The 19,116-nt window shown below is 38.1% G+C and overlaps 1 protein-coding gene across 1 annotated transcript; it reads right to left on the bottom strand.

The window, feature by feature from the left end:
• Positions 1-11,092: 11,092 nt before the first annotated feature.
• Positions 11,093-13,138, bottom strand: LOC147607639 (mannose-1-phosphate guanylyltransferase 1-like). The gene is made up of 4 exons (XM_086790656.1): positions 12,897-13,138; positions 12,730-12,792; positions 12,335-12,574; positions 11,093-11,957 (listed from the first exon to the last, which is right to left on the bottom strand). The coding sequence occupies exons 1-4, from the start codon at positions 13,005-13,007 to the stop codon at positions 11,286-11,288; spliced, it is 1,086 nt and encodes a 361-aa protein (XP_086646782.1). The 5' UTR covers positions 13,008-13,138; the 3' UTR covers positions 11,093-11,285.
• Between the last annotated feature and the right edge of the window lie 5,978 nt (positions 13,139-19,116).

Genomic DNA, 19,116 nt, shown 5'->3' with positions numbered 1-19,116 from the left:
AAAAATCTATAAATGCCCATATGATATTTTTGTTTACGTTGAGAATTGTGCAACACTTAGGGAGGGCTATTGATGGAGAAGACATGTCTTCAAGTAAAGGAGCTTTCTGTTAGGAAGCTACTAGCCTTTTATGTTGAGCATCATAGAGATCATTCAGTGTTGGATCTTCATTGAGCATCATAGAGATCATTCAGCGTTGGATCTTCATTGTCACAAAATGGTACTAACAACTGTGTTGTTGACCCTCAGGTGAAGGTTTTGCTCATGAAGCATAGTTTAGCTTGGATGGCAATGATCCATTCATATCCCATAATTAAATATACTTCCAACACATACTCAAGAATAAAGAACTTGCAATTCACGGGGTTAGTTTGCATATAGATTGTTTGTTCAAAGTACCCCGAACATGGCATGTTCATGTCCTTTGTGAATGGAATCCACTTAGGATGAGCTTGTAGTGCAAGTTGGCCTAACAAACCCCACATATCAAAGGTCATGAGATTATGTTCATGCCATGGGTAAAGTTGAGCTTGTATTGTTTCCATTGCCATGGACACTTCAATTCCAACTTCTATAAGATTGATTATTTTACTTGAGCATTTGTTTTTGATTTCCATGGACACTTCAATTCCAACCTCTATAAGATTTAGATTAGGTTAAGTTCAAGCACCAAGGTTTTTAATCTTTCAAGGGCTCCTTGTCCTATAAAAACATTGTGAAAATGCCTTTAGGGGTGTCTAGGGTGACCATGGAGTGATTAGTCGCATCCCACCATGTGTCACTCTCTCCCAAATTTATTTGCTATTTTTTAAAGAATTAGAAAGTGAGAAATTTATGTGTTGATTATTAAAAAATAACACTTTTACCTACCTAAACCTTGATTTGTAAATGCATATTCAAAATCTATATATTTGTAAAGAAAATAAGGTAATTTGGATTCATTTCTAGGGTAAAGAGGGAGATTATGTTATGTTGCACCCTTTAAGACATCACAATTGACCCCCAACAATTATGGGGCTTTGGTACTTGTTCAAATGAGTTTTAAAAAATGAAAATATCTTGATTCATGGCACAAGTTAAAAACATTCTCAAGAAGAGATGGTTTGAAATAAATTTATATTATTGAGACTTACAACAAAATCAAGTCTAAAATTTGTGCAAGTGATGTGCTTTAAAGAACCCACACATCCAAGGCTTGAACACACTATATTGTCAGTAAAAAAAGCACTTTAAATTTAAGATCATAAGACCAATCTACCTTGTCATCATTAAGCCCAATCTACATTGTCAGTAAGCCTAATCTACATTGTCAATAAATATAATAGTCAATCGCTTTCAATTTAAGGTCATAAATTCAAATTTAAAGTTACTCAAAACGAACACATACGCATTCATCAAATTTAGAGATCGATAATTCAATAATTTTAGAAATCAATAGTGGGTATATAAACACTTTTGAATAAATTTAGTATTTTTTACCAAAACCACATTCATTAAAACTTAACCTTCACGTTGCCCAATAGTGTGGTAGGTATAAGGATGTTGGATTGCAATACACTAAACATATTTTGGGATTAATAATTGGCAAACTTTAGATCCCTATGCTTGTGAATGGTACATCTACAACTTATAAAAGCTTAAGGCACATAACATTTAAAGGATATTCAACTAACTAGTACAATGCCCCCAATAAATCTTTCAACAAATCTGTGAGCCCATTTTTGCTTGTTTCTTATGGTTTTTGCACACTTCCCATAGCTTTACATTATCTTGTTTTTAGGTATTTAAGAAAACATACCTTTATCTTGTTTTTATGTCTTTAAGAAAACATACCTTTACTATACCAATATCTTGGGTCTTTAAGAAAACATGCCTATAGAGTAAGAAGTCACTCACTTGTCCATTTCAAACACACACCTAATGCAAATCTTTCTTTCACAAATACTTTCCATTACCCTATTGATATTAAGTGCATTTACTATTGAAAGGGTTTGATATAGATAAATATTAGTTTTCTTCAATTTCATCGCAACGTTTAGGACACTCTGATTTGGCTTGCCTCACTAATTCATACATCATAAATGTCCATCCCTTCATTGTCATTTTCTTTGGTCATTTATTCGTAGAATTTATTCCACACTATATCATCTTTATTACTGAACCAAATATGTTTTAAGGCCATTGATTCTTTTTGGGTTTTTTTCTTAAAGCATTACAATTTGTATATGTTTTTTCTTGTGTCTTTGTTGAAGTATGCTCATGAGCATTGTACCCACATGTTCCTGGAACAAAGCCTTTTTTTTGGGATGTAGAATGTGAACAAACTACATTTTCACAATCATTGCCATTAACATGTTATTTTCATGCTTTTTCATATTCCAAAAACTAGCATCTATGAGTCCATGTGATCAAAGATGATAAAAAATCCCAATCTTATATCAAAAATTTGTGCAACCTACAAATATCATCTCATAGCACATCACTTCAATCAAGCATAAATGAACCCTTTGCCTATGCATATGTGCATGTTTTTTTTAAAGGAATATAATATAGTTATATTAAAATGTAATATAGCACATCACTTCAATCAAGCATAAATGCACCCTTTGCCTATGCATACACGCATGCTTTTTTTTTTTTGGAAACATGATATAGTCATATTAAATCCTTATTACCAGTTATATACAAGAGCCAAATATACCACTAACCTCCCACCTTTTCACTGTTCAATAAATAGCAAATCAAATCCCATCTCTCATCCTCCTAAACAAAAGAGGATTTCTCCTAAGAAACATGATAACCTAATTGCATACAAGCTGTAATCATAGCCTTAGAGGTACAACCTTTTAGAGATTGCTTCTCCATATACTCCTTTTAACCATATCTTCACCACTAGTTTTCTACCCAAGGGGTTCTCAATGAAGGCAACAAATGTGTAAACTGGCCGCTTCTCTTTCAAATACCATTTCTTGGTCTTTGGCCCAAACTTGGGAAGTTTTGCCTTCAAATCCAGCCTTGTACTGCCTTGCCACATGACAATATCTATTAGGAACACCTAGTATGTTCAAGAATCTCCTCAGCCCCAACAATCAAATCATCTAATATCCCAGTCCGTAGGGCCTGAATCAACTGCACCGCACCACCATCATTCATTTTATTTACATAATATACATACCAAAATTTATATACACATCTATGCATAAACTCCATCACATCTACCCCATGACTTGCCTCTTTCTGAAATATTATATTGCTCCTAGAGTTCCATATCTCCCACAGAGACAATAGTATCTAATAATACTAAAAACCAAATTAACAGCCCCATCAGATTCAGATAATCTTCCCAACACCCAGTCCCCCCAATACCCTTGCAGCCCTAGACTGCTTGAGACCCATTTCCCAATCTTGCCCCTCTAACGTGGTTGGACGACTAGTCCCAAAAGCATGTCTCCCATCCTCCAAAGCTGACTTACATCTAGGGCATATCCCAGAGGTAAAATTCCTCTGTAAAAGTTTATACCCAATAGACAGAGCCCATATACAGACTCTCCACAAGCAAATCTGGGCCTTCACAGGGATACCCACTTCCCTTAGCGACCTCCATCTCTTCATCTAGATGTTAGAATTTCAACTAACCCTCCAGATTTTATTGCAATACCATACATTCACTTCACTCCTGCTCAATCTCTTTATACAGAGCCCTAGTTACCCCCTTATCTAGCTTGACTCCATCAAATCATCCGTAATCTTTCAGCCAACCAGAGCGACGAGTCCCATCAATGTAGTAGATACCCATCCCCTCTCCACTTCAAATGGGCTGAAATAAGCATATGCACATGCTTATTTTAGTCCATTTTCTTTTCTAATCCCAATTAGCATGCCCATATTATAGTAAATAAAACCTTAAATGCTAAACCAATCAAGCATAAATGTACCCTTACCTATGCATATGCGCATGCTTATTTTAGCCCATTTCCTTTTCTAATCCCAATTAGCATGGCGATATTATAGTAAATAAAACCTTAAATGCTAAACCAAAATCATATCCTTCTTTTGCACAAGTAACATCCCACTCATGGAAATATTGAGTGTGTTCACACATGCATGCATTCATGCACATGCACATGTACTTTGAGAGAGAGAGAGAGAGAGAGAGAGAGAGAGAGAGAGAGAGAGAGAGAGAGATGCCACTTTCCTTTTGCAGACATTGGAGCAATACTTTAAGTATTACGAAGGGTCACACTTGTCCCATAAAACTTAGTAGCTCAAACTTTGCTAGCTTTTAAAGTTACATGCACATTCAATGTATTTCCCACTCACACTTGTCCCATAAAACTTAGTAGCTTAAACTTTGCTAGTTTTTGAAGTTACACTTGCACATTCAATGTATTTCCCACTCTCCATATCTAGTCTCTATTTATGGAGGGGTTGACATGTTTCAATCCATAAAACATTATGAAAAAATGGTTACTAACCCACATGTCTTTTTATTTTTTAAAGATTATAATTTATAAAAAGATATCAACGTGATTCATGTGACTTACTTTTGTTTGATGCAATTGGGGTTGATGATTCACTTTACACTTTAAAAAATCTACTTTTGCTTACTTTTGCTAGATGTGATTGGGGTTGACGATTCGCTTTATACTTAAAAAAAACTACTTTGACTAAGCAATCTCCAACCACATTCGGTGCACATACGTCCTTCAAGTACATGTAATCCTTGTATAATTGTCAATGGCATGTCTCAATGTAATGCATCTATAAACTGAATTCTATAACTACATATTAACAAGCACAACCATATTAAAGAATAACACTATAATTTTATAATTCCTTTTTGATAAAGGTAGGCTAAATTAGCTTATATATCACTTATAGCCATATCACCAAATTTAAGTTAAACATTGTAATTCTATAATTCTTTTATATTAAAGTTAAGCTAGATTAGCTTGTGTATCATTTAAAGCCACATCACCAAATTCTCCTTCCTCTCTCTCTCTCTCTCTCTCTCTCTCTCTCTCTCTCTCTCTCTCTCTCTCTCTCTCTCTCTCTCTCTACTACACACACATGCACACGCGCGCGCGCATGAGCACACACACACACACACACACACACACACACACACACACACACACATCTTGTGCCAAGAACATCGTTACTTCATTTAAATTTTTATCCCCAAAGCAAAAAAATTGTGACTTGTACCAAGAACATTGTTACTTTATTTAAAATTTATCCCCAAAGTAAAAGTTTGACTTGGACAATAAATCAAGTGTGCTTGTTTAGCAAAATGAAAGTTGCCTATCCATGCAAACATGTTGACTATTCCCTACATTGTGTTTACTTATAGGAGTTGAAGTGATGGATTCCCAATTTGGAGTCATAAAATATGAGTAACTTAAAAAAAACTAAATATACATGAAAAAAAGGAAACAATATATGGGTTGAAAGATATGATACTTTTATTGAGACATGTTTATAGATATTACCCTCTTTTCACGAATTATTCTCTCTAAGAGAGTCCTACTATCTTTCATGTTATTAACCTTGGAACAAACAATTGGTCAATTTTATTAGGGAAGCACCGTGTTCAATGCATTAAATATAATGGGTGTTATTGACAAGGCCTTTTGACATTTTTCCTCAAGCCATGTTGCATTGAAGCAACTAATCAAGCTGTGATTCTTATAGGCTTATCATGATTCGGTTTGTTTTGTGAGGCCTTTGCAGTAGTGGTCTCTCTCATGTTGATGGCCCTTTAGCCACATTGGTGTGTGGAAGAATACTTTCATATCATGCTCAGGTATAAGTAGAGGAGCTCCAAGTTGCTTGCAACCTCTAAAGTACATGTTTACTCTTGAGAGGTCATAGGTAATAGGCTTGATGGTGGTGAAGCTATAGAGAAGGTCAAAGCATTACCTTCACGTCATGTACCCTCATGTGAGCCCTAATGGGAGACATATTCTTGTGGTGTGACATCATTTTTGGTTGTAAGTTATTATGTTTCCAATCATGCAAAGCATGGTGAGGTTTTCTTGAAGAAAGATATTCCACTCAAGCAAGGGGCATAAGTTCTTGTGGTGCCACTCACGCAAGGGGTGGCGACGCTTTCTTGAAGAAAGGTACTCCACTTTTAGGAGTAGGTGGTAGATCTAGTTGTTATTTTCCCTCATGTGAGTCCTCATGGGAGTCCTCTTGAAGAAAGATACTCCACTTTTAGGTGTAGAGGGTAGTTCTAGGTTGTTATTTGCCCTTATGTGAGTCCTCATGCGAGACAGGTTCTTGTAATGCTACATCATTATAAGTTCTTGTGGTGCTAATGCTACATCATTCTAAGTTCTTGTGGTGACACTCATGCAAGCTTATGCAAGGGGTGGTGAGGTCCTCTTGAAGAAAGATACTCCACTTTAAGGAGAAGAGGGACACAAGGGATGTTGATGTTTTCCTGAAAAGAAAGATACTCCACGTTTAGGAGTAGAGGGTGGATCTAGCTCTTATTTTCCCTTATCTTGCATTTTTACAAGTAGGTTCTTGTGTCTTCCCCAATTGGGAAGAGAGTGCATTTCACAAGCATGGTTTTGTGTCTCCCAAATTGAGAGGTTCTTGTGGGACTTCTTAATCTACCACACCATTCAGGTTTATGAAGCATATTTTTGCAAGGTTTGTGTGAAACGATAATGGCTTCAGGGCCTTGTTTTTTGGAACCCAAATGGCTGAGTTATTATCATAGAAGCCTTGAGCTTCTAAGAAGTTCTTGTGGGGGGGGGGGGGGGGGGGGGGGGGGGGCGAACCATCGTTGGTGAATGACTATTGGTGTGTGACATGGGTTCTTAAGAAATCATTGTAGGTGCGTGACATGTGTTCTAGTTTTCTTGGCCTTGGTTGGGTTTCTCTTTGACTTCTTGGTGGTCCATTGTTGTCTACTTTGAGTTGAGGTTGTCATATCTTTGGTTCACAACCTTTGGTGGCCCATTGTTGTCTACTTTGAGTTGAGGTTGTCATATCTTTGGTTCACAACCTTTGGTGGTTCTCTTTTGAGAGGTTTGTTGAGGGTGAAGGCATGTGGCGTCCTTTGGTAGCTAGATGTAAGTGTTACCCTTGTAGTAGCCTTGGGCTTCGAGCAATGGAGCCATTGATTGGGAGAACCACTATTGAAGGGTGGGCTTGGGTAGTATTACCTTTCTTGGACTACCTCCTGATTCTCTTTGATGGCCTCTTGGGGATCCAAAGTGTTGTGGAGCCATCCTAAGCGTCGATGAGCAAGTTCCTATAGGCACCCACCATTGAGTTTCTTGGTAATGGTATAAAATTCGTGATGAGTAATTAGAAACTAAAAAATATATAATTAGTGAGCTTATTTTATAATTATTAAAAGATTAAGAGGGTAATTTGAGGTTAAAGTAGGGCCCTAAATCAGTCTGAAAAGCTAAGTCCCCTATGCTTTCAAATTTAAAATTAGGTTATTCTCTTGCCTGATATTTACTAATCTCTTTTTAGGGATTATTAGTGAGAGATTCAGGTGAATTAGAGTTTTGACTATATAGATGAGATCCTTTTGTGAGTATTGAGGCCCTAAAATGCTTAGATTTTTTCAATTTTGTTTAAGGGGCTTAATTCTCACTAAGCTCTCTAAAAGAGGAGTAGCAAATTAGGTAAATTAAGTAGAATTTACATAAAGTTTCCATATAGCCTTGAGCTTAGAGGTTAGCGAAACTTGAAAAACTGGTCAATTAGCTAACAAATCTTTAAACTTTGATTAATTCTTAAAAAGTTTAATTAAGTATATAATTGCAAATATTAGCTTGGATTAGTGATAATTAAGGATTATTGATCTTGTTTAAGGACCGAGGTACCTTTAGGAATTAGAAGCAAGTGACAATGAACCCCCTTGCACCTTAAAAAATCTAAAATAACTCAAAAAATAATAATTATCACCGTGGAAATATTAAGCTAAGGTTTAGACTATGGAAATATTAAGCTAATGTTTTGACCTTAGGTTAATATTTAATACATTATTTTAGACATAGTTTGGGTGGTCCAAAGACTTATGTAAGCTTCCAAAATAGGAGAGCACTTTAATGACCATGATGTGGTTCTTCGTCACCCCCACCGACTAAGGTCTATAATCCATTTAAGCCTTAGAAAACATAATAGAATACATAAAAGTGAAGGAGCCATGAATTTAAGTTAAAGACTTGTATCTTAGATTATGAGAAGGATTAGATTAGGATGATTTAAGAATCTAAGGTAAATTGATAACCTTACTTGGATATCAATTGAATTTAGGGTAAATTGATAGTGTTACCTGGATATCAATTGAAACTTGAGGAGCCGTTAGTTAGGTTGGACATCTGGGCCAATGTTGGGAATTTTTCGAGCATGAATCTCTATCCATATAAGTAGGATAAGTTAGGGTAGGGGTCTTACAGTGTGTGTGTGTGTGTGTGTGTGTGAGAGAGAGAGAGAGAGAGAGAGAGAGAGAGAGAGAGAGAGAGAGAGGTATTAACGTCGGTGGAATGCAACACGAGGGCATATACGACCAATGGTGGGACTTGAACTCAGGTGGATCATGGCCTTTATAAGGACCCTCGCACTAGCCAATTTGCCCCACTTGTGGGTGGCAGAAAGGTAGTGCGAGGGTCCTCTTTTATTACACACACACACACACACTACGAGAGAGAGAGAGGTATCAACGTCGGTAGAATGCAACACGAGGGCATATATGACCAATGGTGGGACTTGAACTCGGGTGGATCATGGCCTTTATAAGGGCCCTCGCACTAGCCAATCTACCCCACTTGTGGGTGGCCGAAAGGTAGTGCGAGGGTCCTCTTTTATTACACACACACACACACACACACACACACACACACACACACACACACACACACACACACACACACACACACACTACGGGAGAGAGAGGTATTAACGTCGGTAGAATGCAACACAAGGGCATATACGACCAATGGTGGGACTTGAACTCGGGTGGATCATGGCCTTTATAAGGGCCCTTGCACTAGCTAATCTGCCCCACTTGTGGGTGGTAGAAAGGTGGTGCGAGGGTCCTCTTTTATTTACAAACACACACACTACGAGAGAGAGAGAGAGAGAGAGAGAGAGAGAGAGAGAGAGAGAGAGAGAGAGAGAGAGAGAGAGAGAGAACATACATGCAAACTTATATAAGTTCCACCTCCAATAAAATCTAATAATTGTAACAAAATAAAAAGCAAAGCATTATAATTATTTATATGGGAATGATCACCCAAAGCTTTTGGCTAGTATTCTTAAATAGTGTCGACAATCTCAAAAAGGTTGGGTCACATAACTTTAAAATGCTACTCTATGCAAGCCACTAAAAGCAAAATGGTCACGCTTTGTCTCTCCTGGATCAAAATTTTATTGTAAAAGAATATGTTGTTCTTCTTGTTTATTTGAGCTTCATGAAGCTGTACTTCTAAGGAAGCATTTAGAACAGTACACACTTTCAATACATAGGTATTTTTAACACAAGTTTTTTTTTAAAATATTGATGTTTATCGGCAAGTGCAGTGATGTTTCAACAAATGAAGGGCAAGGGCTCCTTCTACAACTTTACTTATTTTGACAGGCCCAAGCCACTCACAACAATAGGGATGTGCAGCTCTGCATGAAGAACTTCAATGCCAAATACTACTCTAGGGTCCTTGACTTGGTAGTAGTAGCCACTTGTTGCTCTTGATCATCCTCATCCTCAAAATAGTGACAAAGGATCAATGGGCTCATTACAAACGCCTTTTCTTTGACCTTAATGAAGGGGTTACATTCCCTTAATCATCTCATGCAAGTTTGTGAAATCCCTTATGGAGCTCAACACATTTTTAAAATGAATATGCTAAACAAATATATGACTAAGGTGTAGTTGACAATAAGGGTTGGTAAGCTCTAGAAAACTTGAAAGAACTACCATTGTTCCCTATAGGAATAATAGAAGAGCTTGTGTTAAAGTTATCAAAATGGCTGCAAGGAAATGAGTTTGAACAATGAGAATAAAAATTTAAACCATATGTAAGTAATTAAGAGGTGTATCTACATGTGCATTGTAGTAAAGCACTGGATGATTGCAATATTTATATGTCACCAATACAAACATCTTTTATTGAAAAACATCGTGAGAAGTATCATCATCAAAGACCTTGACAATTCTCTTCCAACTTATTGTTGTCTTAATCACTTTAGATTAGGAAAAGGAATCACATTCACTACACTTAGAAGGGCTTAGCTAATTTCCACACTTAGTTATCCACCTTGCTTATAAAGTTGAGCCTCTTAATCATTGAGAGAATGTTTATACTCCAAGCGAGCGCTTCTCTCAATGTTAACACTCCTTGGAGTAAAGTCTCAGTGGACCCAACTAAGTTCTTAATTTATGTTCCCTAGCCAAATAAGCTTGCAAATGGCAAGCTCGCATCACAAGATTGCTCTCAAATGTGAACGCGAGAGTGGTCGTGGTGATCTTGGATCACAAGCATTGTAAACTCATGGTCAAGCAAAACCCCATGATGTAGACACACAACCATGTGTCAAAGCACTTATATAAGGCCATGGTTGGGTAGGCTCCTTAGCTTGCCCAATCTAGGCCATGGTTGGGTAGGGTGTGTGTGAACCCACTCTTAGAGTTGTTGAATATCTAGATGCTATTTAGGTTTAACATATCTAGTGATGTCATTCACATAAGCCTCTAGGCATATGAGCTTTGAAATACCCAACAAACCCCCCTTTAGAGCAAAGGTGGAGATGCTTGAGGCGACCTTCAATAGCCAATGTGATTTGGGCTCTAAACTGCAAGGATGTTGGTGTTCATGAGGTTCTTCCTTTATCATTGTTATGTACTGTCATGGTGAGGTGCTTCAATTTCAGAAAACGAGGATGTGCACAGTCTCTGTGCTTGTCAGTATATATTCTTATGTCAAGTGAAGAGGCGGAAAAGGAGCTAAGAAAGGAAATGCAAGGAGCCATGGTTATACATCCATGTGAAGGTTTGCAATGGATTCAACTTCAAAATACACACTGTTGTGGACCTGAAAGTTATTACATTAAAAGCATCATACAAACAGCAAAAAAAGTCTTTATGTATAAGTCTTCAACGCAAAAGATGCACAGTAGCAGAGTAGTCTTGGAGAAGTATCTCTTGTAGGGCTTGTTCCATTTATATAGAGCCCTGGACAAGGCTTGGATAAGTAATCAAGCAAGAAATTAGATTATTTCGAAATGCTTTTGCTGTGTGTTTCGAACCCGTGGATCTACATGACGATCTCCGGCTTTAGGATGCTGGATTTGATCTCCTTGTGGGGCAACACCACCCCGCCGTTGCTGTAAATCTCATCTGACAAATGCACATCTTCCCCCAAGACAGTCATGTTCTCCACTCTGGCCCACTGCCCAACAGTTGAATGCCACCCAACTATGCTTCCTGAGATGCAAGCGTGCTTTTTCACCCTCGCCCCTCGCATAATAGTGCACCTTGAGAGCCTCACCCCCGCCTCCACCACACAGCTCTGCCCAATCGACACATCAGGACCAATCAAACAACCTTGCCCTATCTGGGCGCTCTCATCCACCATCACATTCCCCACTATATTTGGCCCCTTTGCCAGTTTCTCTGGAGCATTCCTCTGCAGAGAATCCAAGTAAAGACGGAGACCCGTTATGTAGTCTCTTGGTTGCCCAACATCCATCCAAAACCCTGGCAAAACCATTGCAAAAAGCTTATTTTCCCGAGCAATCTTTGGAAAAACCTCCTTCTCGATCGACGTGGGTCTCAATTCAATCCTATCCAGCACTTCGGGGTTGAGAAGGTATATCCCTGCATTGATCTTGTTTCCTACAAAAGCTTGTGGCTTCTCTACAAAGCGTTGCACCTCGCCTGACTTGTCATCCAAAACGACAACTCCATACTTGGAAGGTTCATCCACCTGATATAGACAATCATGCATAGATCGAACCTTTAGAGCTCATTAATGCCAAGAAACAAAACCCATACATAAATATTGATCCTGAGAGGGCTATGCTATTTGTGCACCACATTAAAATGAGGAGTGATTCTTGTGATAAGCATGCCCTTAACTGCACATATAATGCATTATACACGAAAACTCAATTTCTGCACATAAGAAAGCCTAGAAAAACACACCCCTGACATGCAACACCACATCATGCATGGTGTGAGAGGAGACAGCCAATACTCATGTCTTTGTAGAGTGCAGCTGGTACGTGTGGCACAAATGGACACACGTGAAATGCAAGTGCCGAACCAGTGAGAAAACAAGAATGATACTTAAACCATGACTACCTTGGTGACCATTATAGAGGCTTCCCCTCCATGAGATTTGTGGAATTCTATCATCTTCTTCAGAGGATACTCGCTGATTACGTCGCTATTAAGGACGAAGAAGGGCTCGCCGGATCCGTCTATGAGTTTATCTCTGGCCAGTGCCAAGGGCCCAGCTGTGCCCATTGGCTCGAACTCTTGCGAGCACACAATTTTGATGCCGAGCTGGGTTTCAAACTCCTTCAGGAAGCCCAACATTACCTGCATACACCCAAACATCCATGAAAGTCACAATGCAGACTACAAAATGCTGAGATTCTTAATTGGTTGAAAAACTTTCAAACGCAGGGTTAGATCTCAGTATCGGGCACGATGAGAGCAAAAGAAGCAGGACTAGAGCAAAAAAGCAAACGCACCTCTGGCTGGTAGTTGATTGCAAGGACCACCTCCTTCACACCAATGGACTGGAGGGCCTCGATCTGGAGAGACAGAGAAAACCCATCATCAATTCCACAAATCAAAGGCATCCCAACAAGGGGAATGCAAGTAGAAACTACACGGTAATTAGAGTGGTTTTCATTACCTGATGGAGAATCATGGGCTTGTTGGCGAAGTCCACCAGCGGTTTTGGCAAGCTCAGTGTGAGAGGGCGGAGCCTGGTGCCAAAACCGCCGACCAAGATGAGGGCCTTCATGGTTTCAAACACAAGAAGAAAGCGAGAACCCCTCTTGGATTCAAGAAAGAGAGCTGCGAAATTCGGGTGGAAAGGAGGAATTGTGAGTGAAAACCCAAATATTTTGGAGCGCTAATGATAGAGCGCTTGGATTGGATGCGAAGGGCGTTATGCAAGTGAGCTCATTGGGCACGCACAAGCTCTCTTCCCGTGCATGGGGAGACACATATAAGGAGGTGGGTCTGATGTGTGAGAGAGAGAATTTGTGCGTGTGTGTGTGCGCGCGTGTGTGGGTTGGTGGGGTGAGGTTGCTTACCCCACCCCACAGACAGCTAGATATAGGTTTTGAAAGAAGACCAAAAGGCCCCATGCCTCACCGACGTGTCAAACTTTTTTAAGCCAGCCCTTAATCATTGCTTTACTTTTAAGTGCCTGCCTAGGGTAGATATGGCCTAGTTGGAAATAGTCCCTTATGAGGTAGTTCACCCTAGAGCTCACTCAACCTTTAAGATTTCCACCTCAAATCCATTTATCATGGAAAAAAAAAAGAAGCTATAGGAATAACTAACCACCCTAGGAAAAAAAAAAGCTAGGAATAACTAACCACCCTTCGAAACGGCCCCGTGCCTAGAGAGGAAGCTACCTGCTTGAAATCTTGTCGAATTTCGACATCTTGGAACTATGTGAGAAGCAATCCTTAGATTTTCGACACAAGTCTTGGCCCTCGCCAACCACCATGTGACAACCTAGCCCTTCAACATCAATGGCCTAGTTTGAAAAAGTCCCTTATGAGGTAGTTCATCCTAGAGCTCACTCAACATTTTAAAAATTCTACCTCAAATCCATTTAGCAACACTATAGCAAATCCAAGGCTAGATGCATGCTAGGGCCAGGTCCTCTACCTAGCGTCTAGGCATTTTGTAACTAAATCTTGTTAATATAAAATCATCTTCTCTTGCAATAAAAATAAAAATAAAAATCCATTTAGTAGAGGAAAAAACAAAAAAGTTAGGATTTGGCTATTACTTGTTTTAAATAACCAACTTCTCTTCAATCTACATCCAAACTACCTCCTTGAAATCTTGTTGAATTTCCACTCTCTTGGAACCATGTGAGAAGCAACCCTTTGATTTTTGACACAAGTCTTTGCCCTCGCCAACCACAATGTAGGATTGATTGACAACCTTGCTTGTCTAATCCTTTCCCATGTCATGGTTGGACACATAGATATCTATAAACAACCCATATGATATTTGTGTTTATGTAGATAAATGTGTGACATTAAGTGTCCTCTATAGGGAGGAGTCACAAGGTTTGAAGTTTCTGAGGCATGGGTTAACTTAGTTCATATGGGTTTTAAAAAAGAATTAAACTTAATCTTCATTAAGTGTCCTCATTGAATTGTAACGCAAAAACCATTTAAGGTCAAAAATTTAATTTTCTTGTTACTCAAAATGAATGCATACGTATTCACCAATTTAGAGATTGATAATTCAATAATTTAAAAGTCCAGAGAAGTCCATAGTGGCTATATACACCAAGCTAGTTTTTTTAACCAAAACCACATACATTAAAACTTAATCTCCAAATTTCTTAATAGTGGTTGGTATAAGGATGTTGAATTGTAACACACAACCCATTTCCCAATAGGCCTTTAGAGTAAGAAGTCACTCACATGCATACTTGTGTAATTCCAAAATCATTTGATGTAAATCTTTCCATTGCCCTATTGATATTAAGAATATTTACTTTTGAAAGAGCTTGATATTGGATTAATATAATTTTTCTTTCATTGTACCATTTAGGACACTTGCCTCACCTATACATATATTATATATGTACATCCCTTCATTGTCCCTTTCTTTGTTCATTTATTCGTAGAATTTTTTCCACACTATATCACCTTTACAACTAAACAAAATATATTTTAAGGCTAGTGATTCTTTTTTTATTAAAAGAATTAGAATATGTGCACGTTTTTTCTCATGTTTTGGTTAAAGTATGATCATGAGCACTGTAACCACATGTTCACGAAAAAATGTACCCACACATTTAAAGCCAATACATCCTTCTTTTTTTTTTCTGATGTAGAATGTGAACAAACTACTATTTCTTAATCATTACCATTAACATGTTATTTTCATGCTTTCATAAAGTAGCATCCATAGATTTGTTTGGAGTCCATGTGATCAAAGTCTAATATGATTACCAAGCCAATGTGATTCACATAATTTGCTTAAGTTTGATGTAATTGGGGTTGATGATTTGCTTTATACCTTTTTTTGGAAGAAAAACTACTTTGATTAACTAATTTCTAACCACATTTGGTATAGACATCCTTCAATTAGATGGAAGATGATTTATTAAAATAATATTTTAATCTTTGTATAATTCACTAGCATGTCTCAATGTATACATTAATTCATTGATTCTAGATTAAAAATTTCAAGTACATATCAACTAGCACAACCATACCAAAAAATTAATGCTATGATTCCTTTTATAAAAAGTTAAGCTAGATTAGATTATGTATCACTTATAGCTAGATCACCAAATTCTCCTTCCTCTCCTCTCTCTCTCTCTCTCTCTCTCTCTCTCTCTCTCTCCCTCTCTCTCTCTCTCTCTCTCTTACACATGCGTGCAGGCGCGCACGCACACACAGACATATATGCATTTATATACATACATACACATGCACACACACACTCATTCACATATGCACACACACATGTTCATGTACCTACACACCTACACATACACATACACATATATGCGCACATTTAAACACACGTATACACGTGCACACATATGCACGTGCACACATATGCACACATACATGCATATGTACGTACACATATGTACGTACACACACACACACATACGGAAACATATGTTGAGATATCAAGCTCAACATGTGCGGATATGGATGACACACTAGGATGACACCTCCACGCTTATACCACTGGCATGGTTGGTTAGATTATGGGTGATATGTCGTCAGTGGTTTATAGATTGTATGACAAACCACTTTGGTTTATTAGAGTCATGTAATAGTTATAGTGCCAGCTTATATAGTCGGGTTCCCACTATGGACCTTGTATGTTTTCGTAGTAAAGTAGTTTCCCTTGCATGTTTTAGCAGTAGAGTACTTTCTCTTGCATGTTTGAGTAGAAGAGTACTTTTCCTTATAACATGTATACTTATCTTCATGTTATGGTTGTAGAGAAGTGAAGAAGACATAAGAAAATTTAGCTTTCTTATGTGCTTGTCTACTCTTGTTTGTGTGGTTGTGAAGAAGGTTACTTTTGCAAAGGAGCTCACTCACTCACTCCCCTACAATCTTCTCTTGGTATTAGAGAACCAACTTGAACAATGAGCTCAAGAGGCAAGAAAAGGAAGTAATACATGGGTAAGGGTAACTCCATCTCTTTCCCTTTGAGATTCATAAGCAAATTTCTGCAGCAAGTAGCTGTAGTTAAGGACCAACGATAGTAGGCACAGTAGGAAGGGGCACTGTCATACCTTTGGAAGCCCTCTTCCGTGAAGAAAAATAATAGTATTACTGTATTTAAGGTTCAAAGGACTTGATTAGTGTTCTTTTTACCATCCGGAGTCATTTCTGACCCTGTTTAACCCTACAAAATTATCATAAACACTCTACAGAAGTGTCGAAAGGATAATTTCTAGCTATGTAGTATTTCTATGCATATTTCACATATATTGTTATGCACATTAGTTAATTTAAAGTGCACATTGGTCAATTTGAAGTGCCTACATAGATTTTGGGATCTACACATGCATGGTAGATGTATGTTGATGTGATTGGTTCACATAAATTGGATGCATAGCAAGTTTACGGTATCAATGATAATTGTGTATGTATCTGTCACATAAATTATTAGAGATTGTAGGATTATTGTGAGCGCAAAAGTTACTGCAAGTTCTATATAGTACATAATACCATATATTGGTACAAGTGAAAGTTATTGTAGGAAACAATGTTTGAAAGTCTATCCTAAATTGTGAGTGTGAAGCTAGATAAGCACAACGTTCAAGCATGAAAGTTCAAGATGACAAATTTCCTCATGAGAACATGATATTTGGAGTTCATGTGTGATGAGAAGGATCTAGAGCTTCTTGACAAGAATCCCACCTCTCACAACACGTACGTGCCTTTAAAGCATGACATGAGAGGGCCAACAACTTATGTATTAGCTCTCTATTAGTGTGTCGGATTCTATGATTGGCCATATACAGGATGCAATGACACCTAAAGATGCGTGGATACCTTGGTTAAGGTGTATAGCATAAGTACCAAGGCTAGGTATATACAATTAAAGTAAGAGTTGCATAATGTGCAAAGGAATAAGCTATGAATCAATGATTACTATTAAAGATTTAAGGGATCGGCGCATTCGAGGTGAGCGAGACACGATCTAGAGATCGGTGCATTCGAGGTGAGCGAGACACGATCTAGAGATCTTAGATGTTAACCTTCTTTTTGAAGCAACTCTTTTGTTTCAAACCCCCCTTTGTAACAAGCCTATTTGGCTTTCATTTGTAACCTTCTGATAATTAAAATTTTAAGTTTCTCTTACAATGTCTCAGTGTCATCATGTTTGTTTAACATGGAGTGTCTATCATGTGCCAGTTTGTCACCCAAGGCATTAGAAATGCTCCTGGAGGAGGACAGAGGAAGCTGTGCCAGAACAGTGCGAATTTGACCTCTGTAACGACGATGTAGGCTCAAAATTTGCACTGTTCTGGCACTTCTCCCCTAGCCACTCAGGATCATTTCTGATGCATTTATAATGAAGTTGAGCAGACTAATTGTGAGAAACAATAGTTTACAAGATAAAAACACCTTTAATCATGTGTGAAAATACAGTGTTTATCATCCAATGCATCGAAATTGCTCCTGGAGGACTGGGGAAGCTATGCCAGAACAATGCGAATTTAGGCTCTACAACAGCGATGCATGCTCAAAATTTGCACTGTTCTGGCACTGCTCCCCTAGCAACTCAGGATCATTTCTGATGCATTTATAATGAAGTTGAGTATACTAATTGTGAGAAACAATAGTTTATAAGATAAAAACAGCTTTAATCATGTGTAAAATTACATTATTTGTCATCCAATGTATTAGAATTGCTCCTGGGGATTGGGGAAGCTATGCCAGATCAATGCGAATTTAGGCTCTACAGCGGCGCTGCAAGCTCAAAATTTGCACTATTCTGGCATTGCTTCCCCAGCCACTCAGGATCATTTCTGATGCATTTATAATGAAGTTGAGTACATTAATTATGAAAAATAGTAATTTATAAGATAAAAATACATTTATCATGTGTAAAAATACATTATTTGTTATCCAATGCATCAGAATTGCTCTTGGAGGGCTGGGGAAGCTATGCTAGAACAGTGCGAATTTAGGCTTTACAGCAGCAGCGGTGCAGGCTCAAAATTCGCACTGTTCTGGCACTGCTTCCCCAGCCACTCACAATCATTTCTGATGCATTTATAATGAAGTTGAGTACACTAATTGTGAGAAACAATAGTTTATAAGATAAAAACAGCTTTAATCATGTGTAAAATTACATTATTTGTCATCCAATGCATCAGAATTTCTCCTAGAAACACCATATTGGGGAATATGGGAATTTCCCATAAGTTTGGGACATGTGGTCAAATATTTGGATTAATCATAACTTGAACACCGTTACTCCAAATTAAGCGCTCTATAGCTCACTAGATTCCATTTTCCAAGCGCTTTCCAACAATAGGTCACATGATATGGTTTTGAAAAACTTATAGGCATGTTATCCAAGTCCCACCTTTTTAGCATTCAAAAAATGGGAGTTGGGAAATTCCCAAACTCACGAATATAGTGTTTAGAGGGCTAGGGAAGCTATGCCAGAACAGTGCGAATTTAGGCTCTGCAGGCTCAAAATTTGCACTGTTCTGGCAGTGCTTTCCCAGCCACTCAGGATCATTTCTGATGCATTTATAATAAAGTTGAGTACATTAATTATAAAAAATAGTAATTTACAAGATAAAAATACCTTTAATCATATGTAAAAATACATTATTTGTCATCCAATGCATCAGAATTGCTCCTGGAGGGCTAGGGAAG

This window comes from Cibotium barometz, chromosome 55 (assembly GCF_041138505.1).
Source record: "Cibotium barometz isolate CiBa-2024 chromosome 55, ASM4113850v1, whole genome shotgun sequence".
NCBI lineage: Eukaryota > Viridiplantae > Streptophyta > Polypodiopsida > Cyatheales > Cibotiaceae > Cibotium > Cibotium barometz.
The sequence above is the reverse complement of the archived record's forward strand: the minus strand, read 5'-3'. Positions and strand labels throughout refer to the sequence as shown.

What these genes read in the sequence shown, in the direction of transcription:
- LOC147607639 (XM_086790656.1), bottom strand. Translation starts at nt 13,007, where the DNA reads ATGAAGGCCCTCATCTTGGTCGGCGGTTTTGGCACCAGGCTCCGCCCT. An exon ending in AGCCCATGATTCTCCATCAG is followed by an intron (nt 12,793 to 12,896) that starts GTAATGAAAACC and finishes CTGTCTCTCCAG; the next exon opens with ATCGAGGCCCTCCAGTCCAT. An exon ending in CCTCTATAATGGTCACCAAG is followed by an intron (nt 11,958 to 12,334) that starts GTAGTCATGGTT and finishes TGTCTATATCAG; the next exon opens with GTGGATGAACCTTCCAAGTA.